Here is a 27,777-nt window from a genome sequence, read left to right on the forward strand (position 1 = left end):
CCAGTGGATTGACAACCTGAACCATATTATACTTGAGTGGGGTTAATTTCAAAGGAAGTAAGGTCCTTGAATATGTTCTATTTTCTATCATACCCCCTCACACGAAAGCCCATTGGGCTTGAAGTGTGGACAGCATCGAACACTAGGCCACCCATACCTTGTGCTGAAAATTAATTAATTATAATGGGGTGACAAGAATCGAACACTAGGCCACTTCGTCAAAGTGGATTTGATACCATCTCAAAGAACTATTCAACCTAAAAGCTTAAGCTGTTAAGTGAGTCATTGAATAGGTTTTACTCTCTAACACTGTTTTACTTACTGTCTTGCTTACAATAAATGTACTACTTCCAGTGTGAACTGTAAGGACATTTTAACTTCAACATCAATGCATGAGTATTGGAAAAAAAGAAAGTTTCCTCCGTAAAATTACATAGATTCCTAATGAGATCTTAGTAATTTACACACCCTTAACCACAGAAATGGCCGAATATATACAAAAAATAAATTGAAGAAAGTCCATTTTTTCCATTCTAATAAATCACTCTTCCAACTATATACTACAAAGAAGAAATACTAAGGAAACAGAGTATTATTTTAAGTTCACCTAGATCAGAAAATTCAAGCAAATCATCATAAGTAAAGAAAGAGAGAAAACAGAGAATCTTATGTGAAGCAAATTAGTAACAAAAAGGAATTAGTAAAGAAAATGAAAGGAAAAAAGGGGAAAAGCAGGTCTAATCTGAGCACAGATATAATTATATTGCCACTATAATTGAATCAGGCCTAGGTAAATCTGATTTCTTTTTTATTTGTTTCTTTCGTTATTTTTATCTAGACCATAAAGATTGGATCCATCAAAAGGAGCCAGACCAATCCAGAAGAAGCAGACCAGGCTGGCCATAGGAAACCCATTTGAAGACTTCATAGTTCATATGGACTAGCTGCCCATTTGAAGACTTCATAGTTCATATAAACTTCTGTACCAATGCCAATAGAGTCCCAAGATCTGTCTATAAGCACAGCCCCTGGATCCTGATAGAAAGGTAATGTGAAGGCCAATTATCCAGCCCTAAGCTTCCACTTCCTTAAATGACTGATCCATTCATCTCCTTGCTTCTTCCAGAATCCATGTGATTCCCAAACTGGATGAGGTGGTATCTTAATAATATCCCGTGGCATTGGATTGCCGTAAGGGCTGCATATTTGGTATGGCTCTTCAAGGTGTTTAGCATTGTTAGTTGCACAGTAGCTATGGTTAGCCTCATATGGAAAGTTGGATGTGTCATTACAATATATGGGAGGAGAACCACCATGACTAATATGATATGGAAAACATGCTAAGTTAGTAGGACTGAACAGTGCACCTGTGTTTGGACTGAGGATCATTCTGAAGTATTGATCTGCATCAATTCTACTGTTGCCTTCGCATCTAAGCCCATCGTTCTGCCAACAGCTTCTCATCTCTAGCAAGTTGAATTAGCTATTTGCACCTCCTCCTTTGAGTACATTAAGTGTGAAAATAACTTCAAAGTCTGGTGAAATTGTAAGTTACAATATCATAACAAGCCAAAAGAATTTAAAACCCTTGACTAACTAATTACCATTGCAAATTATATAACTAATATGATCAGAAATTAATTTCACCAAAAAAGAAACCAGAAAAATCATACTTACATCCTTAGTCATTCCTCTGGTACCAAAGCCAAAGTGATGAAAAACCCAACTCCTATCCTCTCTAATGTTCTCATAAAGTGATGAAAAACCTAACCTCTATCCTCTCTAAATTTCTTTTCCCATGACAGAGTAGTAAGAAATGTTACATGTTACTCCTTTAGCAAAATCAACATCAAAGTCATATGTGCCAAATAAACTCTCTCTATGAAAAGTCTCCTTTCCAACTGCTTGCAACTGGTATAGTTATGGAACATAAGTGGTTGATTCATACACCCTTTTTTGTAACATGAGAATCTACCTCCTCTATCTTCAAAGGGGCCAACCTTCTTGCCATTACTCGAACACAATCCCAGCATGTGTATCTAATAAGTTACTATTTTTAATAGTAATCATCCAAAACTGATGAAAAAAACTCAGATCATGCCCATGTACCTCACATTTGGAACTGAGGTATAGTTCCTTCTGAACAATATACAAACCTATGTCATGAACATGAGCCAAATCTTGTCCCCTAAATGAACTAGGAAAGGGTTGCCCATGTTGCATTTCTTAGGTTTTTAGTGTATGTGATTCAAAAGTTTTGTAGGGGTATTTTTGTCTTTTTATTTTCTCACCAAGTGTCCTTTCTTATTCTAAATGACTTTTCAATTTAAAGTGTCTTTCGGTTAAAGTTTCTTTAAACATGTCTTTAAATTTAAATTAGTATCCTTTCATTTTGAAGTGCCTCTTCATTTGAAAGTGTCCTTTAAACATATCTTTTTTTTTTTTTTTAAATTAGTGATTTTTCATTTCAAAATTAGCAGCCCTTCATTTAGAACCTATTTCTTATAAAGTATTTTTCTTATTTTAATCTAAGTAGCCTTTCATAGGGTTTTTTTTTTCTTTGTTAAGTACCTTTTTTAACAAATTACTATTGGGTTTGTATATATACCCAAGGACATTTGAGACTCAACACGCACAACACTACTTTAAGGAAGAAAAAGGATGGGAAACCTGTACATAGTAGAAAGTAAGAACAAAGTGGGAGGAAGAAGAAAAATGGGTTTCAAGGAACGAATACCAACTGTGTACACCTTCCTCTCAACCTGCACTGTAGTTCTATTCATTAAGCATGCTGAAATTACAAAAATACCCTTGTTAATCTTAACAAGGGAATACCTGATTGCATCAAAGGACTAAAATGCCCATGTGGGCTAAACAGCTTCCTCTCATGCCGTATGCACTTACTTGATCTAGAGAAGATGAATTTTTTCTTAGGCTCAGTTTGGAAGCAGTACAAATGCAAATATGTACAGTGCAAATACATACAAAATAATATAAAATATAAGGTTTTGCACTCTACATATTTGCATTTGTACTCCTTCCAAACTCAGCCGTAAGGATAGTGTCCTAGACATGCTTTAGCCGATAAGCCCAATTTTCTTCTTTTTCTTTTACTTCTCTAACCTTATTTGCTATTAGTGGTTTTCTACTCTAATTTTACAATTAAATTATTTTCTTTCAAATTTCATTTGATATCCTACAATTATATTATTCTCTTTTAAATCTTACATTTTTATCCTCACTTTATTATTAGTAGTAGTATCCATGTACACTTCCTACCACCCACACTTGATATGTTATCTGCTTCCATCACTCTATGACCAACGGAAGATGTCTTCAAATGGACATCAAAGCAATCAGCTATAGTTGGGCTCCCCATGTTAGGAGCTTCTTATCCAACCTTGTTCCAATAGTTCCATGTATCTTGTTGTTGCCTAAGATGAGCCGAGGGCAACAATGTAATTTTTCTTACATAGACGAGGGCTAGCTAAGCTCGAGGGCTGATAGAGCCAAGGGGTTCAAGATCCGACCTGTGTGCAAAGGAAGATATCAAAGGCCCCGTGTGTTATCCTAGGGGCAGTGACTCCGAAGGTCAAGTCAGTAAGAGCATAGCGAGGGTTTGGACGAGGCCCGAGTAGAAAAAGCTCAGACGAGGTCAACAGAGAGCTAGGGAGTTTAAAGTAGTAAAAGCCAAAATAACTTACCCAAGGAGTGACACCACTTATTTATACTTGAACATACCTAGAATTTATTACTAGCGAACCACCAGGATACATTCCGGTGCACACCACATGTTGCCATCTTAGGCTGCCATGTGCGCCTATGTCATTGGGCCTGCTATATGCACCTACATCAAATCTATTGCTAATCTCAAATTAAGAGTTTCTTATGCCTGAATCTCCCATAATGGAATATTCAGGTCTAGGCCACTCGGAGTCATCTTGTTGCCCGCTTGAAGTAGTAAATGAAAGGATAGATATACACACACAGGGGGAGAGAGAGAAAGATGTTTTTTGGTTCTCTCACATTCAATTTGAGTGTGATTCGGGTTGTGCAAATTCCTAAACTGATGATTCGGGTTGGTTTCAATTTTCATATAAGAAAATCGAAACCGATCCGAACCAAACCGACTTAGTTCCTAGCTCAAACATGAAGTTCCAAAGCCCATTAGGCCACCTAGTTCAAACTGAAATGATGTTCAATTTATGGCTGTTTTTAAAATTAACAAGATTTTATCACAGGGATGAACTTAGAACCAAAACCGATCCAAACTGACCCAACCCGACTCAAACCGACTAGGTCGGTTTTGCTTAACACTGGATCGGTTTCGGTTTCTATGTCAGATAACCCGACTAGGTCAAATTGGTTGGAAAAACCACAATAAGCCGACCCAACCTGACCCATGAACAACACTATCAAGTTATGGGCACTTGGATCCAAGATTTTACCCTCCCAAATTGTCCCAAATCTCAACACTAGAGTAGAATTTAGTTCCATAATGAGAAATCCAAGAAATATTTTCTGCCCCCTTCTTTAAAATAAAAGAAAGAGTCAAACATTTTTACTTAAAATAAATAAATAAATAAACAAAATTAAGACCACCAAATTGAAGACGTAATCACGACCTTATTATCTCTTCTCTCTCAGCTGCTGACATGTCGAAATTTTCATACACCGTTGGTTTCAGCTTTATTTAATGTTTACGTCCTTTGCCTGATTGTCTGCTATGAGGCTCAAGCAAATACAGACCCCATTCAAGGTATTCTCTCTCTCTCTCTCGTTCATAATAGTTCCCTTGAGAGGATGATGAGCTCAGAATTTTATTTGTTTTTGGTGGAAAATTGATCGATGTAAAGTCAATCGATGGAAAACTCAATCAATGCTTTTAGTGGACTGTTGAAGTCTTTTTTTATGTAAACATCGATTATAGATGGAAAAGTCATCTGATGAGAATGTTTACATTGATTTAAACCTTACACCAAAAACAAGCACATGAATTAGGAGTGGAATCTTACACCAATCCGTATTTACACTGAAAACAAACACATGCAAATGCGAGTCAATAATAGAGTTTTATGTTGGTGTAAATGTAAATTGATGAACAAAGATGATTGCGTTTTCTGTCTCCGATCTATATGAGAGAGAATATGACCTGTGAACAAGTCTTCCCACCAATTCTTCCAACATCCTTATCCACAAGACATTACCGTCTTGCATGGATAACATTTCCGCATGAATGATAAAGGGAAATATCTGAGCTCACAATTGAACCGGATCAAATTCCACCCGATCGAGAGTTCGACCAAGATCCCCTTTGTCGCTTTGATTTTGAGCCCCACTTATAAAATGGCCCCTGACCGTCCGATGACGTAAAACCTATCGCAACATTTTTTCTTTCATCAACGTGGCTTCATGCCTTCGTGGTGGAATGGGTCATGGGTGAATTGTGACACTGGGCTGAAGTCATTGTGGCGAGCAATGCTACATAGACGAATTGATCGATTCCGTAAGGGGTACAGCACCTCGTCACCGCGCACTTTGAACGGAAAACTAACAAAAAGGGAATGACCACACTCACAAGATACACGGCGCTGACCAACTCGTGGACCTAGCATTTCTTAACCTTGTTAGTTGTCAGCAGCACTCATGTGGGCCTAAACATCACATAGTCAGTCTCTCTCTTAGACTTTGGATGGGACCTGAATGCCGTGTTTCAGGAAATACCCGAATCACTAAGACTCTGTTTGGTTTGAAGACAAAGGTAAGGAAAGGAAGAGAAGCACGGACAAATTAAGGTTTTAAAAATTAAACTGGACACGAAACCTTTTTTGTCATCGGTTATTGACTCAAACGGTATGATCGTCCAATTTGAATGGATGATCCATTCTTATTTTAAAAATTAATTAAAATAGAAAATTGTGAAGAACCGTTGTGGGGGTTGATTGTGGGTCCCTGACCAAGTCAACAATTTTTGACCCAAGAATAGTTTTAGGATGAAATGGAAACAGTTGCCTAAATAATTCTCGAGTCAACCAGTCTTACCATCCAGTCTAGTCTGACTTTCAAAACCATGTTATTTGTTCTTATTTATGGTAGTGTTTGGTTGTATTGTTATTTCTCCGATGGTATGGTGTTTTTTTCGAAAATGGCAATGTTTGGAGGTATTTGGTTCCATTTGAAAAAAACAACAATGGAACCATACATCTCTGATATCTCTTTAATGTATATATTGATTATTTGTATGATTCACAATCAAACTATTTTACACATTCCGTAGTCTTACATTAATATTGCTTCTCTCTCTCTCTCTGGCTTTATATTGTTTTGTTTGCTTTGAATATGAAGGAGGTGATGGCCAATTTGACTTGTCTCACCAACTTGTATGATTTCTTTTCAATCTACCTTTATTAAGCTTTTATCTTCCCGTTTAATCACTTTTGGTTTGTGGTCTCCCTCGCTCCACGCCCTCTGAAGTTGATGGTTCATGAACCACCTTAAGAGTATAATATATTTATATATTTTATTTATTAGTGGGCCCTGTGTGATGCATGGAAATACTCAATATTCAATATGATTTGTCTAAATTAATATTAATTTTCAATTAGAATTATTTAAATTATAGTTTTATTATTTTTAAGTTTTAATGCTAATATAATTATTTTATATTATATTATCTAAATTATAGTTTTATTTATTAGTGGGCCCTTTTGATCCCAACGTTTTCTACTAAAAAAAGTTTATTAGCATTTACAATATGACTTGAGCCTAAATCAATTAATAATAGCATCAAATCTCTTAACCTGAAATGCCGTTTAAGACATGAAATATCATTTTCTTGACCTGAAATGTTGGTCTTTCAGGATACACATGCAACAGCTACTTTCAGGGGAATTGGGATCTGCACCTCACAACCATCTTAGAAGCATACCCTGTAAATAATAACACATTAAGTATTGGAAATATTCCCAATGCACAGTGGGATGTATCTATGAGTTCAGTGTGAGGCGTCATATGATGAAGAGATCCGGGTCTCCTTTCAAGGTACATACATGCGGAGAGCACATTTCCTGCGACCCGAGAAGCCCAAGACACATTTTGAATGCGCCAGTGCTTTTAATCCGACGTAATGTTTTGTCTTTTTCACCAAAATCACCGGAGGTCTCGGGTTTATCCTGCACATCGCAGCAGCAGGGGCAGAGCCAGGGGGAACCCAGGAGAGACATGGTCCCCCCTATAGTCCAGAATTCTTCACTTCAAGTTTTGACCCCTCTCCGCCCCTCCATCACAGGAAATGTGTATTCATACATGCATGCCTAAATAAACTACCAAATAAATATGTGGGTTTAGAGCTGCAACTTCTTGGGTGGGTTTGGGTTTTCATTTTGCTAAAATTTGAATGTACCGGGCTGAGAAACCAGGCTCGATACTGTATAAATTCTTTTAATTCGGGTATTCAACATGTGCTGGTATATATATATATTAGCGGGTTTGGGTTATTGAAATGGCATACCTTAAAAATGGATGTGCGGAAGACTGTATGTAGAAATGTAAAATTGGCATTTCTTGCTCATGGGGTGAAATCTAATCATTCTAATTAAAATGGCTCTTATGTGTGATGAGACAATACATATCTCTCACCAATTTTGATTAATCCAACACGTTTTATGTTGAAATAGTCATGATAACAATAACAGTAATAATATATTTCTATTTTTTTATTTTTCTTCTATGTATATAAAAATGATTATTATTTTCCATACTTATTTTTATTTATTTTGATGAATATATATAATATTAGATACATGTCCAATTATTTTCTACAGTCTTTTTTTCTATATATTTTTTCATTTATTTGTGTTTTATCTTTTTTCTAAGTTTTATTATTTAATTATGACATCAAGGGTTAATACATTTTACCCAAAAGGTTGAATTGTTGACCTCTCATCAAATAGGAGAACAATTTTGTTTTGTTTCGGTTTTAAATTTTGTGTTTCATTTTTATCATCAATAAAAACAATTCTTATTTATCAGACTTATTTTTCTTTAATGTGATTAATGTAAAACATTAGAGTTGGACCTAAATTTTTTCACAATTTATTTTTGTAATTTTTGTATCTATTTCTGTCTTAAAAATTATTATTGTCCTATGACATCATAGGTTGACCCATTTGACCCGGATGGTTGAATTGCTAATCGACCACTTGGACAAAAGAAAAGCTTCATTTTTGTGTTGACTTTAAAATGCATGGGTTTTCTATTATTAAAATTATTGGATATAGATCTAAATAGTAGAACTGATTGTTGATAAAAAAAAAAAAAACCTTAAATATAGGATTGAAGGGGAGATAATGGAAATTTATACCTTAGATATAAGATTTAATTAAAGGAACTGAATGATATGAAAATAGTAGTTCAATTACATTTTATGTGTTTGTAATTAATAAATATCAAATTTGACAATAAGGATATTTTAGATGAGAAAAGTCCCACAATCTCATTATTTTAATAGAAGTATAGATATAGATAAGATTGGATCTGGTTTGAGTTATACTAAAATGCAATAGATACGGGTTTATCCAGATGGATCCTAGTTGGATTTGGATCCAATAAGGCATAAAAGTTTTTAGGCTCGGACTTGAAAATTTAGTTAGATCCACTACATATCCAGCCTATCCCATGCCCTAGATAGTAGACACAACATCAAAAAGACATCCAACTAGTGATGGTTTAACACGTATACCGCAACCCTCTTGGTGTGGGTTTTGCAAACTTCTTTTGCTTTGATTCAGTTTGGAAAGACCAAAAAAGTACAAATATAAATATATATAGTATAAATACATACAAAATAATATAAAATACAAGGTTTTGCACTCTACATATTTGTATTTGTATTCCTTCCAATCTTAGCCTTTGTTGTAATGCAAGAAGTACAAGTAGGCTGAGTGTAAATTCTGGTTTACGTTTGTTTCAAATTTAACTTATTTGTCTTTGAGAAGTAAAATAATATGGTCTCTATCTTATATGAAAGAGAATGAAGCGTGGAGGTAGGGGGGAGGGTTATTTGTTTGGGAGTGAGGTAAGAAGCAAGGCATTGTCCCACTTTATATGAGAGAAAATTGAGGAAGGATCGAGGAAGATAGTGCAAAAATTTTGCATCAGCTTTAAAAAATTGATCAAAGAAGATTGTGCACACTTTAAAGAATATTTTAGATTGTGCATACTTTCAAATTGATTAAAGAACAAGCTTTTTAAGCCCTCAGATTGAATCTTTAAAGAAAAGAATCAAAGGTTTTCTTATTGTAAAGAAATTAAGTCTCAGAGATTTGTATCCCATTTTACTAATTAAATATCAAAGATTTTATATTTGTCATCATTTTTTTGTCTTTGGATTTTTTAGATAAGGAATTTGTGCTGACATGTTACACAACGGATTTCATTCTTTTGGATGTAGTTTGTCATTCAGGATCAGTTTGGAAGCAGCACAGATACAAATATATAGGGTGAAAAACCTTGCATTTTATATTATTTTGTATGTATTTGTACTATATATATTTGTATTTGTACTTCTCCCAAATTGAAGTTCATATGTACAGTGTAAAACTTTGTATCCAAATCTTGTATGTGCACTTTAAATATTTGTATTTACACTCTTAAACTGAACCTAAAACTCAGCATGAAAGGAATACATACACAAAACCTTGTATTTTGTATTATTTTGTATGTATTTGTATTGAGGCTCAATTACAAATCAAATTTGATTAATCTCCTAAACCAAGTTAAAAAAAAAATACAAACTTCGGGTTCCACTCAAAAGAGTGTTTACACGAAAAACCACCATATATCTAGACCATTCAAAGAGTGTTGACTTCCAAATATTTGTTAAAAAACATTTTAAATTATATTTAGAAAAATATTGATATAATCACAATCAAAATTTAAGCCTTTTGCCACTTTTTCTCCCTTACAAACTTCTTCCTACTGGGTCATTATATTATATGAAGATCAGGTTGTAATATTCTGTGCTGTAACACTGGTAGCATTTTCCTTTTCTCTATGATTGCACAAAGTCCAAGTCGACATGTCTATCCAGATATCTATCCCAATTCTGATTTCTGACCCCCTTAGATTTGTTTGTATTCAGTGAAGCCATTAATTACAGTGCAATATTAATTTTAATGAGGTCGAGTGATTCATTATTCTGGGTGGCAGCTGGGTCCAGCAATTGTTCATGTCCAGTATTTGTATTCAGTGAACCCATTAATTACAGTGCATTATTAATTTTAATGGGGTCGAGTGATTCATTATTCTGGGTGGCAGCTGGGTCCAGCAATTGTTCATGTCCAATATCTCCCACTCTTGATGTCAGATGCCATGCTCTTTATTTAACCAGAAAAAATAGCAAGCTTTGTTGGTTTATTTATTTAAAAATTAGTAGCTGGAAAACATCTTTTTCTTGAGCTGAGCTCTTCTCACTTTTGAATTTTCTAAAAGTTTAATTGGAAGCAACCAAATGCTTTCCACCCAACCAATTTAATTCATCAAAATCAGTCATGCCACCAGACTTTTTCAAGAAAGGCAACCTGGTTAGAGCCTTCTTCAGATGCATCCTTTGAAATTGAATTCAAATATTTCTTCCCCTTACAATTATCTGAAAACCCAAGACCATTGAAGATCTTTTTGGTTTGTAAGTTGTAACTTTCATACTTGAATATAAATAATAACCACAATCTAGTAAACTACCATTCACACTATTTTCAGTTGATCTCATTGAATTTAACAATAATCTCGAACCCTTAGTGCCTGTTTGGGGAGGACTGAAGTGCAGCAGCTTTTGGCTTTTGGAGATGAGTTCTGCATAGATAGTCTATCAGCCATGTTTGGTGAAAATTTAAGAGCCAAAATTAGCTCTGTCAGTCATTAATTTTGAACTGCACCTCAGCCTTATATAGAGTGCTTCAAAGCAGCCGAACCAGCTTAGTTGAATCTTCAGCTTAGTTGGGCTCTAATACTACTCAAAGCCTTCACACAAGCGCTCTTTCGCTGGGCCACTTTAATATAAGAGAAAAGAGAGAGAGAGAGAGAGAGAGAGAGAGAGAGAGAGAGAGAGAGAGAGAGAGAGATGGGTATCTATTTTTTATGCTTCTTTTCCAGAACTTTTTGGGTTTCTCACATTCAATTTGAGTGAATAAAAAATTCCTACCCATGTTAGTGGGTTTAAATATTCTAAGCATACTTTGCCCATTGCCCAATAAATCTTTAATGTTCATCCCAATTTAATGGGTGATGTTTTGGTAAATTGTATACACACATACAAACATATATAATTCTTTTCCAGAACTTTTTGGGTTTCTCACATTCAATTTGAGTGAATAAAAAATTCCTACCCATGTTAGTGGGTTTAAATATTCTAAGCATACTTTGCCCATTGCCCAATAAATCTTTAATGTTCATCCCAATTTAATGGGTGATGTTTTGGTAAATTGTATACACACATACAACATATATATATATATATATATATATATATATAATATACAAATTAATATAAAATACAAGGTTTTACACTCTAAATATTTGTATTTCTTACAAACTGAGACTTAAGGCTTTGTTTGGTTGAAGTGCAATTTTATTTGCACTGGTATAAATGCATGGGAGTGTAAATGTAAAAAATGCAAATTCTTGTTTAATTTTATTTTGGATTTTACTTTATTTTGCTTCATGCCTTAATTTAGTTCATTTGTACTGCAACCAAACAAAATAAGTTAAAATTTGAAATAAAAATAGCTCAGAATTTACATTTAAATCATTTGCACTGCCATGATTTTGAATCAGTGCAAATTTATTTGCATTGCCATCAAACACAGCCTTAAGTTCAGTTTGGAAAGAGTATAAATATTAATATATACGGTATAAATACATACAAAATACAAGATTTTGTACTCTATATATTTGTATTTGTACTGATTTTAAGAAAATTCCAAATCTCTCATGGAATTGGTCAAATCGATTCCATTAGACAAATTCAAATATTTAAGGTCAAACTTATCTATCTAATATAAATAAATAAATAAACAAAATTAAGATGACCAAATTCTAGACGAAATACAACTCTTATAGTCTCTCCTCTCCCTCCCTTTCAGTTCAGCTACCAGTGACAGTCATAGAGCTGAGAGAACCAAGGAGGACATGTCGAAATTTTCATTTACAGTTGGTTTCTGCTTTATTTACGTCCTTAGCCTGATCGTCTGGTCTGAGGCTCAAGCTACTACAGATCCCATCGAAGGTATCTCTCTCTCTCTCTCTCTCTCTCACATGTCCATAACAGTTCCCTTTAGAGGATATCTCCAATCTCATCTCTTTCTTCTTCTCAGAATTCAGATGCCCAATATGAAAAGCTTTTCCTAGAATTTGTAATTAAATACCGTCGGTTTTGTGGGTTCTCTGCAAATGCAAATGGATGCTTTCTATATCCTGAATCCTATCCTTGGGTGGACAGATGATTCACACCGTTAATGAGAAGTTCCTTCCTATCTTTTCTGTTAGATTGGAATCTAGAGTCTGCCCATGACGTTGTGATTTACTCTTGCTGCAACTTGAGCAGTGATGTTCAGGTTAGGGTTGAAAAACATCCAAGTTCGGTTAGGGTTGAGGCTTTGAAAAATTCAATCCAATCTAGATATTGGGTTTAAGATATTTAGACTTCGTTTGGTTGTCATTTGCACTAGTCTAAAATGTAAATGCATGAGAGTGGTGTAAATTTTGGATTACTTGCTTCAGATTTGGCTTCATCTTTTGTGTGAGAGTAATATCTATATATATATATAGTGAGAATCACATCATTATGAGAAGTTCCTGCAAATGCAAATGGATGCTTTCTATATCCTGAATCCTATCCTTGGGTGGACAGATGATTCACACCGTTTATGAGAAGTTCCTTCCTATCTTCTCTGTTAGATTGGAATCTAGAGTCTACCCATGACGTTGTGATTTACTCTTGCTGCAACTTGAGCAGTGATGTTCAGGTTAGGGTTGAAAAACATCCAAGTTCGGTTAGGGTTGAGGCTTTGAACAATTCAATCCAATCTAGATATTGGGTTTAAGATATTTAGACTGCGTTTGGTTGTCATTTGCAGTAGTCTAAAATGTAAATGCATGAGAGTGGTGTAAATTTTGGATTACTTGCTTCAGATTTGGCTTCATCTTTTGTGTGAGAGTAAAATAGGAAGCCAATTAATGATGTGGTTCCTACTTATATATATACCAAAGAGAATGGAGGATTTAGAATTATTTGTTTTGGAGTGAGTAGGAACAAAGATGACAGGGTCTCCACCTTATATGAGAAGGTCTTGAGATGCAAAAGTTGGACTGTCAATAAATGCAAATGGATATGTCAGGTATAGGAGTACAAATCATGGTTACAAACAGTGAACGGCAAACCCAACCCAAATATTGGTTAAGATTGAGAGTTTCACAACTCAGGTTGTATAGGGTTGTCTCAAATAGTCCGAAACCTGACCCATGAATAGGTATTCCAAAATGGCAACATCCCTACTCACATGATAATACAGTTGTGTAGCGTGTGGATAGAAGATACAAACTCACTAATTGCACCCCTTGACATCCAACGATCTATGTTCCAATACCCTATCAACAGCATCTGATGCCGGACATCTCATATATGACAGTTTCATTTTTATGGTGGGCTTCAATTTCAAAATGATGTGTGTCAGATCAAGCTGATAATGTGTCAAATCCCAACTCCTTGAAATGGGCTTGGTTGGATCTTTTACCTAGAGCTGTTCTCACATCTCTGTCCACGAAACATTACAGCTGTGGTGGTGGTCTGTATGAACAATTTGTGGATAGCAGATCTAAATGCTTGAAATGTCTAATTCACTCCGGCCACGGTTGACCAGATCTTACTCGACCCGATCTCTGATCGGTTCAACCTCGAGAACTCGACCAAGATCCCGTTTTGGGCTTTGATTTTGATTGGGCCCCACTAATAAAATAACCTCGAACCGTCCGATGAGGTAAAACCTATCGCAAAATCCACCGGGACGCCAGCTTGGATCTTTCATGATGACGTGACATCATGCTTTCGTGGTGGCCTGTAGGATTGGTGACGCTGGGCTCGGGTCATTGTGATTTGTGGCGTATAATGCTATATGTACGAATTGGTGGACTCCGTAAGGAATACAGCTCCCATGACGGCGCACTCAGAACAGTAGACCGACAAATAGGGGAGGACCACGTTTCACAACTCACACGATATAAGGCGCTGACCAACCCGTATACCTTCTTACGCAGTAATCGCATTCACTACCTAACCCACCAAACGGCAGCGCTCATGTGGGGCCCAAATATCACATAGTCCGATAGTCGCCACCTTTCGCTATCGGGAGTCGGGGCCCACATCCACTATTCTATTCCTCCACTTCCATGCGTTAGTTTTGATCATCATGTGTTTATGTTATATACAGTGAGCGCTTTGAACTCGATGTTTCGACAATGGAAAATCCCAGCCGATAAATCGTGGAACATCAGTGGAGAACCGTGCAGCGGAGCAGCCCTCAATTCCACTGACATCGATAACACTTCCGAGAACCCTGCGATCAGATGCGACTGTAATGACAATAACGGAACCACCTGCCACATTACAAAGCTGTACGTGTTCCTCTCTCTCTCTCTCTCTCTCTCTCTCTCTCGACTCTAAATTCAATCATCACGGCCGGGTTTGAATGATTCAGCTGGTTTTTTCACGACATGCCCGGGTCAGGGCCTGTTTGGTTTTCGGCAATAAAGATTTAAAATAAAAGAAATGGTTCATTCCGATTCTAATTATTTGGTTGAACGGAATCAAAATCCCGTTTTCATTCCTGGTGGAACTGGAACTCCTTCCTCTTTGAATGAATCCAGTCCAGCCAATGTTTGGAGATATTTGATTACTTTGCCATTTTGTGAAAAAAAAAACGGTAATGAAATCAAACACCTTTTATATCTTTTTATTCTATATATTGATTATTTGTACGGTTCATAATCAAATCGTTTGGCCCATAACGGAACATTGTTCTCTCTCTAGCTTTATTTTGTTTCGTTTGCTTTGACAGAAGAGTATATGCGTTGAATGTGAAGGGGGTGATACCAGACGAGCTGGCCAATTTGGCTCATCTCACCAACTTGTATGGTTTCTTTTCAATCTCTACCTTTAGTAAGCTTTATCTTCTTGTTTAATCATTCTTGGTTTGCGGTCTCCAACGCTCCACGCCCTTTGAAGTTGATGGTTCATCAACCACGTTGAGTTTAATTTTTATCAATTTTTGGATGGGTTTGGGTTGAGCATTTGCTAAATGAATCGGGTCTGAGGGCCTCGGCTCAACACTGTATAAATTCTTTTAATCCGGGTATGTGATGTGTTTTCCTAAAGTATTAGTTGGGTATATATGGGATCCTATATCATATCCATATTTAGTGGGTTTGGATTATTGAAATGGCTGTGTAGGAGGTTGTTTGTAGAACGTAAAATTAACATTTCTTGCGCATGGGGTAATCATTCTAGTTTAAATGGCTATCAACCCCAAAAGGTTTCAGATAGAAACAGTCATAGCATGAAACACAACCTATTTCAACATTTAACTTGACTTTATGAATTTATATGTTACTAACAATAAGTGCATGCTTTGTATGTGACAATTTTAGATGATAAAAATAATAGAAATAATATCTTTGCAAAATTTTCAATTTTTTTTACTTCTATGTATATAAAAATAATTATTATTTATCACACTTATTTTCATATATTATGATGAATATGTAATATTAGAGATGTACCCAATTGTTTTCCACAAATCTTATGTATTTTTTTTTTCATTTTTGGTGTTTTATATTTTTTTGAGTTTTATTATTCAAGTATGATATCAAGGGCTAAAACATTTGACCCGAAAAGTTGAATTGTTGACCTGTCACCAAACAATAAAACAATTTTGTTTTTCGGTCAGTTTTAAATTTTGTATTTCATTTTCATCATCAATAAAAACAATTCTTATTTATCTTTAATATAATTAAATTAATACAAAATATCAGATTTGGGCCTAAATTTTCCACCTTTTCTTTTTTGTAATTTTTGTATTTATTTGTATCTTAAAAATTTATTATTTGCCTATGACATCATAGGTCAACCCATTTGACCTAGATGGTTGAATTGTTAATCCACCACTTAGACAAAAGAATGCTTTCATATTGGGTTGACTTTAAAATACATTGGTTTTCTATTATTAATAGTATTTGGATATAGATATAATCAGTATAATTGATTGATGAGAAAAATAGGAATTCATACCTTAGATATATGAATTAATGAAAGGGAATTGAATGAGATGAAAAATAATAATTCAATTTTTATGCCCTCACAATTAAGAAAGACCAAATTCACTAGTAGGGACATTTTAATCAAGAAAAGTTCCACAAGCTGATCGTTATTTTTAATGGTAGTGTATATATATATATATATAGATAGATAGATAGATAGATAGATAGATGGATAGATAGATAGATAGATAGATAGATAAGATGAATCTGGTTTGAGTTATACTAAATTGGAATAGATATGGATTTATCTATAGGGATTCTACTAAATATCCAGCCCATCCCATGTCCAAGACAGTGCACACTCCATCAAAAACACTTATTGATGATCCAACATGCATATCCCAACTCTTGGTGTGGGTTTCCCTTCTTTGTTGCTTTCTCATTGTTTGGCTTAGTTTGTTTGCAGTGCAATTTTCTTTTGCTTTGGCTCAGTTTGGAAGGAGTTTTGCACTGTATGCATTTGTGTTTATACACTTTCTAAACTGAGACTTTGGTATAATGCAGGGAGTGCAAATAGGCTGAGTATAACTTCTGGTTTATGTTTCTTTCAAATTTAACTTATTTGCTTATTATAAGTAAAATATGGAGTTAAATTATATGAACTCCATGTTATATGAAAGAGAATGGAGGTGGGTGATGGTTATTTGTTTAGGAGTGAAGCAAGAAGCAATACTTCACTCCTTTTAGGTTTACAAATGGATGTAAAACTGAACCGGGTGCAACATTGTATCCTTTTAGGTTTACAACGCAAAAGAAAAAAAAAAGACAGTAAAATATTAATCAATCTATCAAACATTAATATATGAATAGTATTCATGGAATTGATTAATTTATTCTATGGTAATGGATTCGTGGACAATACTTTGAGAACTAATGGATTCGTGTACAATACTTTGATGCCTATTATGTACCTTGAGACATTCCTTCTAGCATAAAGAAATTGAACTATACAAAATAAGGCCTACGTGTTAGATTAATTAAGCAGTACTGATGCTGCTAATTGATTCATTTGTTGTTACCATTATTGTTAAATGTTATTGTAATACTGTTCTTGCAGGAAGCTGGATCAAAATTATTTGACAGGTCCAATGCCCGCATTTCTTGGCAATTTATCTGCAATGCAATACTTGTAAGTCAACCTTTTTATTGAAAAATTGATACAAGGTAAGTTTTAGGATTATATTACTACATTCATTTAACAATTATTTGAAGCATGTATGGTTTTGAAAAACAGCCTGTAATTGTTCTGGTCACCGGTATTTGAAGCATGTATGGTTTTAAAAAACAGTTTGGAATTATTTTGACAAAAATAATTAAAAAATGGCCAAAACTGTTGACTGGGTTGACGGTTCGACTGCACAGGTCAATAAGTCATTGACCTTTTCAACAGTTTTTGGCCAGAAATCTGGTTTGGGGTAAAATAGAACCAGTTGCCTGAATGGTTTTCAAGCTGAATAGTCCAATCGTCCTAGTCAACAACAGTTTGAAAACCATGAAAGCATGTATAAAGGTAATGGAATTTTAATGTTACCATCTCAATCACACATTAATCTGATATTTGGAGAAACAAAAGCCAAAAGAAGCAATTTTCTGGTTTTTGCTTTTGAAAAAGAAAAGTGTCTTCTAGAAATCCCAAACAAGGCTTTATTGCTTTCTTTGTGTGTAACACTACTTGTTTATTTATCTTGCTAGGTCATTTGGTATCAATGCATTGTCCGGAAGCATCCCAGCCGAGCTCGGAAAACTTACAGACTTGCGTTTACTGTAAGATCAACCTTTCTTTTAAAAATGAACAATAATGGAAATTAAGTTTGGCATTTAAATGCCAAGAAATAAGAACAGACTCAGTAAGCTTAGGCTATACCTTGGCAACATTTGTCTTAACGCAATCCAAGCACTCGTAGGGACCTTCACCCCTCCCTCCCTTTGAATCCATCATTTTAGGGATGACAATTTTTCCCATAAAATCAGGGCCCCAGTCAATTATGCCCAAATAGATTAAGTTTTTTCCAATCTTAAATGAAGACAGGCAGAGATGAGAAAATTTTCTTTTTGCCTTGAATCAGAATCAGGGATGAGGTCTGTATATAATTCCTAACCCACCCCCAAACTTAATGATAAATTACTAAAATAGCCCTTGGTTTAACATTAATTTTTAATATACCATTGAGTATAGAAGGTGATCTAGGGTTTCTATAATTCTATTGTCCCCAAATTCTCAAAAGTCTAGGATTCCATAATTCAATTTCTAAAATACTCCCTAGATTTAATGTAATTTTTAGGGATTTCCTCGAGGGGGAGAAATGACAGGGACTCCCTATATGAGGGGTCAAATCCCTGCCTCACCACCAGGGAAGGAGTGTTGCCAGAGATTTTGGCTACACAGTGGGAACATGGAAGGGGTGCCCGCTGCATTACTATTCCTGCCATCATTGGAATAAAAGGAATTGGGATCTGCTCCTCACACCAACCTGACATCACAACCACACCCCACAGTGTATTGGGAACATCTCCCTATGAATAATGAATACAAGTATAGGAAAAATTTCTAATTTGCATCCATGACATGCCGTGAGGTTGGTGTGAGAAGCATTTTGTGAGGAGCAGATTCAGACTCAAATAAAAGATGTGTTATTGTACGGCTAATCACTGACCCGCTCAAACTGGGCTTTGGGTCTATGTCACTAAATATATTATATCTAATACATATTATATGATATTTAATCAGCCCTACATTGGTCCACCAATTCATCTATTTTAAGCATTAGTTAGGTTGGAAATGCCTTGGATAGATAGGGCCCTGAGGTTATGGATGTGGAAGATCTTATATACTTCAACCCTAAACTTTTCTTCAGAGTGCTGATTGTACCAATTTATTAATTTTAGCCACCCAAGTTCTTTGTATTGATTTTATTTTATTTTTGTTCCATGATTTGATACTAAAAACCATTGTTTTGTTAATTTTGTTTTCTACAGGGCTTTTGGTTCAAATAACTTTTCAGGGCCACTCCCTCCAGAAATTGGGAATTTAGTCAAACTTGAACAAATGTAAGTAGGTTTGTAAAGGTTTTTCTACCTTTTTCTTCCTTTCCCTACCTTTTCCTTCAAATAAAAAACAGCCTAAGGAAAGAAATATAAGGGTTGATGTTTAATTTGATGATATTCTTTTTTTTTTTTTTTAACTTGTCAGTTATATAGATAGCTCTGGAGTGAGTGGTGAAATTCCTGCAACATTTGCTAAACTTGTAAACATGCAGACTTTGTAAGGCAATGTGATTATGATCATGCTTAATTTTTAATGTTTTGATCTTTAATGTTTAGAAATAATTTATTTATCTCACATTTCCATAAAAAATTGGATGTTAGGTGGGCATCAGATAACAACTTCACAGGCAAATTACCTGAATTTATCGGGAATTGGACAAAGCTCAAAACTTTGTAAGATACCATTTTGTTTGTTTTGCTGTCACATAATCATTTTTCTGGGCCTAGGGAAGTTGTTTACTTAGGTAAATGCATTTATTTGTGTTTTTTTTTTCTTGGGAAAGAGCCTTAATTTTTATTTTTTTTTATTTTTTTATTTTTATTTTTTTATTTTTATTTTTTTACACTTTCCAAGGGCATTGTGAAAGAATATGGGAAAATTGGTCAATTGTCACATTGACTAACCCCTTCCCCAAACTTGTAGCATGATTATTATGTTATAGTTTTCTCTAAATTTACATTCAACAAGGTTTTTCTTAATAAAATTAAATTTGGTAATGTAGGAGATTCCAAGGGAATTCTTTTGAAGGTCCAATACCATCAAGTTATTCAAATTTGACTTCATTAACAGATTTGTAAGTTCTCTTTTGTTATTTAAATTTAATTTAGACTCATTAATATACTGATTATCTATTGTATGGTATTATGTAGGCGAATAAGTGAATTATCTAATGCCAATTTGACATTGGATTTCATTAAGGACATGAAGGCCTTAACTGTACTGTAAGAGACTTTTCTAATCCATTCAATGATACATGTAATTTTTTTGGGTGCGACCATTATGTGAAAAAGATATGATATCTAAAAAACAATTGACCAATAAAGTGGAATAATAAAGGTGGTAGGAAATAAGGTGTTATTTATAAAAATTCATGGATGGATTTTGATTGGTCGAAATTCTTTTCATACAATATATTTCCCGCATCATAGATTTATCCTTTTTATATTCAATTTCACCTAGATAACTTTCTGTTTTATATAGGATTTTGAGAAATAATATGATTTCGGGTACAATTCCATCAAGTATTGGAGAGCTACAAAGTTTGCAAAATTTGTAAGTTGCTACTTTCTTTAGTAGTTTGTATAGATAATTGTTTTACAATAGTGATTCATTATACTCATTTAGCATAAAAGATAGGGGAAAATTGAAATGGTTGAATTTTTTTTTTAATTTTATTTTTTTGAATAAAGTAAAGTAAAATGAAGAATAATTTGCACTAACTATTTTTATTAATCACATATATTTCTTGCAGAGATTTAAGCTTCAATAATTTAAGAGGAGAGATTCCAAGCTCTTTATTCAATTTGAGTTCTCTATCTTACTTGTAAGTGGCATGGAAACTCTTTTTTTTCCATCCTTCCATATAAAGAAAACAATATATGTATCTGTAATTCATGGTATTTGTTATTTATGGTTAGGTTTCTCGGAAACAACAACCTTTCTGGTTCCCTTCCTCCGCAAAAAAGTGCAAGACTTTTCAACATGTAGGTTTTAATGATGTATTTCTGTTATATTAAATTTTGATTTATATTTTCTAAACAAATGATTCATTTTGATTTTGACTACCTTACTCGTTGAGGAGTCTCAAGAAATCAAACAATTAGGTTCATCTGTTTTTTATTATTATTATTATTATTATTATTATTATTATTATTATTGAAAATCTCAATAGATATCATTGAATGATGAGTCAAAGTTTTATACATGTGCAATGCTTATTTCATACACAACCATTTTTAGCTATTTTTTTGTTTTTATTTTTATGACTTAAGTAATTACTAACAAATGTTAATATGCTCTATATGCAGTGATTTGTCCTATAATCAATTATCAGGAAGCTTTCCTTCATGGGTGAACAAAGATTTACAATTGTATGTATGAAGAAGTTAGACTCATGTCGTTTGCATATGACTACAATGAAATGCAAATATTATAGTAAGGAAGCATATGACTAAGTATTTCACAATACTAAGTACTATGAAAGCACATAAATTATAATGTTGCACTCAAGAACTATAAATGGTTCATCCATTATTTACAAGATTTACAACATAAATATATAGTGGTCTAGGAATTAGGGCTGATTTTGTAGCCCGGCCTAGCCCAATCCCATCCCACAAAATTTTGGGCTTGGGCCTAAGTTTTATATTTAGGCCTGACCCGACCAGCAGTATATTTATATAATCAAAAGGAATTAGGGCCTAAGGACTACTTCAACCATGTCCTTTTTTTATCTATCTCTTGCCTTTCTAGTCCAATCAGCTTGTAACTGATCGCTTTTTCTTATGGGGCCAGCTATTCGAATCCTGTTTTTTATTCCATTAATTCTGTTTAATGCTATATCCATTGTTAAATTATAAGCACTTAAATCATTTGCTACTACTTTAATCCATGTTCCTTTTGATCTATCCATAGCCTTTCTAGTCCCTTCAACTTGTAATTGATCACTTTTATTATGGGTGCTATATAGTGTTATTTTTACACGAATTATGTTTATATATAATTGCTCTAATAAAAGAGGCCCTCTTTCTATTTTTTATTATATAGTGAGAAATTGTATAGTTCAATATGATGTTGTGTATGTTTTCCCTTACACTAATATATAAAATAAAAGTATATACATCCATATTTTTAAATGCAAGCTACTTGTGTGGTGAAATTTGCAGGAATTTGGTTGCCAACAATTTTGTATTTGATAATTCAAATTCTAGCAGGTAAGTTATTATATTTTTCAACCATATAAAAGCATTCTTAAACAATGAAAATAGATTACATTGTCTTTCCTATCTATTTTTCTTTTTTTTTTTCTAGTATAAATTGAAATCTTTCTTCATTCTCAAAAATTATCGTTGTGCATATACAGTCTTCTTTCTCCAGGCCTAGATTGCCTTCAACGGAATTTTCCATGCAATAGAGATTCTCCTCGTTGTAAGTATTTTCATATTTATTGTTGTGTATATACAATCTTCTTTCTTATTTAGTTTGTAGTATTTTCATATTTCCCTTCAATATATAATTATGATGCTCAGAATTTCTTCTTTAGGTTGTAGTCATTTCATATTTTTATTCCGTAATTGTGAAAATGTCCTTAAACTACATCATGAGACCAAAATTACTTATGAAAAGGATTTTTTTTTGTTGAGCTCCAAGTTCTGAATAAGAAAAATTGGGTTAAAATAAGCAACTGCACTTTTGTAAAGCTTTAATTTTATTCATGGAATGCCATTTAGCCTTGAGAGTGTCACATTAAATTCATGAGCAACAGATGACTAATAGCATTCCTCATTGGATGGTTACCAAGAACCTAAGATACAAGCAATAGAACCAATCATTTTATATGCAAAACAAAGTTTTGATTTTTATAGTTTAGCATCTTTTTCCATATAACCTATATCTGTTTTACTATTAAAATTGTGAATGAGTGTAGAACTTCTGTTTGACTAAAATAACTCAATTTTTAATTTGGTCACAATTTAATTGCAAGAACTAAAATGTAATTTGAACAATCACTTTGTTCTTATTCAAATCCATTTCATTAAATCTTATATTTAAAGTATTAATTCCCATTATCATTCATTGAATCCTACTCGTGACTAGAATGTCCTTATTTTTGAATTTAGTATTTCTTTAATTGTGAAGGCACAAAATGTAAATTGAACTATTCAATTTCTCTTCGTTCAATTCCCTCTCATCAAGTCTTATTTTTAGGGTATTAACTCTCATTCTCTCATTAAATTCCATGTTTAAGTTTATTTTACCAATAAATTCTATTAATTAAACTTATATCCAGTACTTTTAATAACATAAAATACATGCTTTTTAAAATTGACCCAAAAATGAAACTATTGTTACATCCTTGTGACAAGTAAGCAATATAATTCAACCATTTAGGATTGTTTTAACTTTTTATTAATGATGAAAATAAAATACAACTTTAAAACCAACACAAAAATGGAGTTGCTTTTTGTTTGGTGGTGAGTAAACAATTTAACCATTTAGGTAAAATGTGCCAACCCTTGATGCCACAATTAAATAATAATAAAAAAAAAGATGAAAACACAAAAATTATTGGGCACATCTTGAATATAGCATAGGGTTCTACTATGATACTGAAAAGACAAACATATCTGAAAATATTCTTACCAGTCAATCGGTATCATAAACATGTTAACCACTAAGATGGTATTTATCAAAATTTATGGGTGGGCTTTGATTGGTCAAAGTTCTTCTGGTACCATGTCTTTTTGGCATCATAGATTTTTCCTGTACTGTATATTCATCATATATTAAACAAAAATAAGAATAATTTTTATAGACAAAGAAATATAAAATAATTGTAGAAAATTTTGGAAACATATTATTTATTATCATCTTTATCATCATCATCATCAAAAATTGTCACAAGCAAAGCACATGCCCACTTACTAGTCAAGTAAAATCCTCTCCAAGCAATTCATTTGGTTTTTCCATGAACATCTGATTCCATGAACATTCAGCATCAGTGATTCATATGCAAACTTTTCAATCAAGTGGAAGATAGGTCTATCCTATATTTAGTTGATTCATATTTATGCTTATGCCCTATATTGGAACTAACTTGGACATTGACAACTTGTTTTGACAGATGCAAACTTTTCAATCAAGTGTGGTGGTCTAGCCATGGCATCTACCGCTGGTCGACTTTTTGAAAGAGAAAATGAAACTCTGGGACCAGCATCATATTATGTAACAGATACCCAAAAATGGGGAGTTAGCAATGCTGGACTGTTCAATGATAGAAAGACCCCAAGTTATACCCAAAGAACCTTATCACAAACTTCAGGTGCAGGCATTTTAACCACTGAGTTCTTCCAAACATCAAGGCTATCTCCAGGATCACTAAGATACTATGGCCTAGGTTTGGAAAATGGAAACTACACAGTAAGCCTTTGGTTTGCAGAGACAGGAATCAATGATGCAAGCTCAGAAACTTGGCAAGGTCTTGGCAGGCGTGTTTTTGACATTTATATACAGGTATACATAATAGTGGGTTCATGTCCAAAACTCCAGGAATCCTCATTGTTATTTCAACTCATTTCTAATTTATTGGAGTATACATAAAGCTTATTGAGGTTTTTTGTCCACAACCCAAATGATTTACTAAAAGAAATGGTCAGAATAGAATCTACAAATTTTATTTTGGGATCTTGAGCTCATTTTAATCATTGAATTTCTCAAATTTATCTTACAGAATACCAGAAGTAAACCAAAAAGCCTGTTTGCCGATGTGCATGTGCTTTTAGTTTGTATATATACTTGATTCTATGAGAGATTTTCTTGGTTGTTGAAACTATGTTCTTAATTTTTTAGGGGAATCGAGAATTAAAAGACTTTGACATAAGGAAGGAGACAGGTGGAGCCTCGAATTTTGCTGTTCAGAAAAACTTTAAGGCAAATGTGTCTGAGAATTTTCTTGAAATTCATCTTTTCTGGGCTGGAAAAGGTACTTGCTGCATACCTGAACAAGGTTACTATGGACCATCTATCTCTGCCCTGGCTGTAACTTCAGGTAATATTAGGAATTGATGGATGAATCTATTTTAATGAATGGATGTAAAGAATCAAGTCTTCTTTTATTTTTTTTTTAAATTACTGATTATGGATTTCTTGGACAGACTTCACACCAACTGTAAGTGGCCTTCCACCAGCAACCACAACAAGTAAGGGAAAGACAGGATTGATTGTTGGACTAGTAGTTGGTGTTTCAGTGGCAAGCTTTCTGGCAGTTTTTATGGTTTTTTACTTAAAAAGGAAAAGATCAAGTGCCAATGAGGAAGAAGAAGGTAAAATATTCTAATTTTAACATTGGTTAACTGGTAAATTGGTAATGGTGGTTTCTTTTTCTCTTTTTCTTTTTTAATTTTTTGACTCACTCCTCCGGTGATACCCAAGTAATAATAAGATAAAAAAATCTCTCAGGCTGTTATACTGTCTATCTAACTCAATTAGATTTTAGCATAAATGCTGAAAGACAAACTAATCTAAATTTTCTCAATTTTGATGCTCGACAAGCTACAACCTAGAGCAGGCCATTGATCCTATATAGGTGGTTATATCTATTTGTTTTCAATTTCTTTTACTATTACTAAGTGGATAATAAGTGATGGAAATACAGAGAGCCCCTGATTAAAGTTATAATCCACATTTTTGTGTTTATTCGCAGAGTTTATGGGAATAGGTCCCAGATCAAACACATTCAGTTATGCTGAACTGAAAAATGCTACAGAAGACTTCCATTCGAAAAATAAGCTAGGAGAGGGGGGCTTCGGGCCAGTTTACAAGGTAAGTTGCATTTCATCTACCAATCTTATAATGAACTACAGAATAACATAACATCAGAATTACAAGACTTAATTTCTCCTTTAAAGCTCAAATCCCAGGGTTAGTATGGTGATCATAAAATTAGAAATGTTTTCATCTACCAATCTTATAAATATATACTGACAAAGAGCTCAAATTGAATTGTATGGTTTCTACAGGGTACCCTTCTTGATGGGCGGGTAGTGGCTGTGAAGCAACTCTCAGTGGCATCCCATCAAGGAAGAAGCCAATTTGTAACAGAGATTGCTACCATATCTGCTGTCCAACAACGTAACCTTGTCAGATTATATGGATGCTGCATTGAAGGAGAGAAGCGTCTCTTGGTCTACGAGTATCTTGAAAACAAAAGCCTTGATCAAGCCCTTTTTGGTATGAACCTTTTCAAGATTTATTCTTTCAGCTTGAAACTCCATAAATTTATTCATATATATGGAACACATTAGATGCTATAAAGATCATGTATATCCAAATGGTGCCTCTGGTTTTCAGGGAAGACTTCTTTGAATCTTGATTGGCGAACTCGCTATGAGATATGCTTGGGAATTGCAAGAGGGCTAGCTTATCTTCATGAAGAGTCAAGACCTAGGATTGTACACAGAGATGTCAAGGCTAGTAATATTCTACTTGATGCTGAGTTAAATCCCAAAATTTCAGATTTTGGTTTGGCCAAGCTGTATGATGACAAGAAGACCCACATTAGCACCAGAGTTGCAGGAACAATGTAATCATATGAAAACGTTTACTTGCATCATTTTCTAGCTTGAATTACTTTCCATTTATTCTTATGATACTAAATCTATATAACTAAGCAACCTCAGTTTCGGTTAATGTCTGTGAAGTGGCTATCTCGCACCAGAGTATGCTATGCGTGGACATCTAACCGAGAAGGCTGATGTGTTTGGGTTTGGAGTTGTCGCTCTAGAGATCATTAGTGGGCGGCCAAATTCTGACTCCAGCTTGGCTCCTGAGAAGATTTATCTTCTTGAATGGGTAAGAATGAATGGAATATGAAATTTATAGTTTTCAAGATTGCATCACTTAAACATACATAATCCATTACCAATGTTTGCAATTTTTGTTTGATCATTTAGGTATGGAATCTACATGAAAATAGCCACGAGCTTGAATTTGTTGATCCAAAATTAAGTGAATTTGATGAAGGAGAAGTTCTTCGACTTATAGGAATAGCCCTGTTATGCACTCAGACTTCACCAGCACTGCGCCCCTCCATGTCACGCGTTGTGGCCATGCTTTCAGGAGATATTGAAGTGAGCACCATCACATCCAAACCCAGTTATTTAACAGATTGGCAATTTAATGATATCACCAGTAGCATTTTGAGTGAGAATTCTTTGGGGAAGTCAATGTCAGAGTCAATTGACAGCCAATTCAAGACATCATCAGATACTACCATGGTGAATGCAGACACTTCCCCAAACAATGTTTCTCAACCAATACTCCAGAATATCATTGGAGATGGAAGGTGATAATTGGCTTCCATGTTATCGAAACTTGTATCATGAATATCTTGTTTTGCTTGCAGTTTCCTACTCCTTAGAATTTAAAATTTTAAGTGTTGTATCTGACCATCAGCCAAATTAGAGAATAAAACCTGTAGTATGGGGGTGTCAAACATTACTTGCTACTTGTTTCTCTGAGTTCCAAAAGCAAAAGGTCTCACACATTGTATGAATTAAAAAATTAAATAGAAACGCAGAAATATCTTCTTCATTGTGTACTCTATTTCTTGTTTCCTAAAATAAAAACAAAAACATGTTATTAAG

General features: G+C 34.1%; 1 protein-coding gene across 2 annotated transcripts; it reads left to right on the forward strand.

Annotated features, from left to right (window-relative positions):
* The first annotated feature begins 12,084 nt into the window (after positions 1–12,084).
* Positions 12,085–27,724, forward strand: LOC148845488 (putative LRR receptor-like serine/threonine-protein kinase At1g56140). Of its 2 annotated transcripts, XM_088955093.1 has the most exons (24): positions 12,085–12,283; positions 14,484–14,667; positions 15,111–15,182; positions 17,426–17,497; positions 18,061–18,132; positions 19,345–19,416; positions 19,559–19,630; positions 19,735–19,806; positions 20,136–20,207; positions 20,284–20,355; positions 20,615–20,686; positions 20,886–20,957; positions 21,052–21,117; positions 21,442–21,504; positions 22,300–22,347; positions 22,497–22,561; positions 24,258–24,646; positions 24,983–25,181; positions 25,288–25,455; positions 25,836–25,954; positions 26,152–26,362; positions 26,483–26,714; positions 26,833–26,983; positions 27,085–27,724. In XM_088955093.1, the coding sequence occupies exons 1-24, from the start codon at positions 12,187–12,189 to the stop codon at positions 27,478–27,480; spliced, it is 3,108 nt and encodes a 1,035-aa protein (XP_088811219.1). In that variant the 5' UTR covers positions 12,085–12,186; the 3' UTR covers positions 27,481–27,724. The 2 variants fall into 2 exon arrangements, with proteins under 2 accessions (XP_088811219.1, XP_088811220.1); XM_088955094.1 differs by lacking the exon at positions 20,284–20,355 and having other exon boundaries at positions 12,094–12,283.
* The last annotated feature ends 53 nt before the right edge of the window (positions 27,725–27,777 follow it).

Source organism: Nelumbo lutea, chromosome 7 (genome assembly GCF_056320005.1).
Source record: "Nelumbo lutea isolate HS-2025 chromosome 7, American lotus-T2T, whole genome shotgun sequence".
Classification (NCBI taxonomy): Eukaryota; Viridiplantae; Streptophyta; class Magnoliopsida; order Proteales; family Nelumbonaceae; genus Nelumbo; species Nelumbo lutea.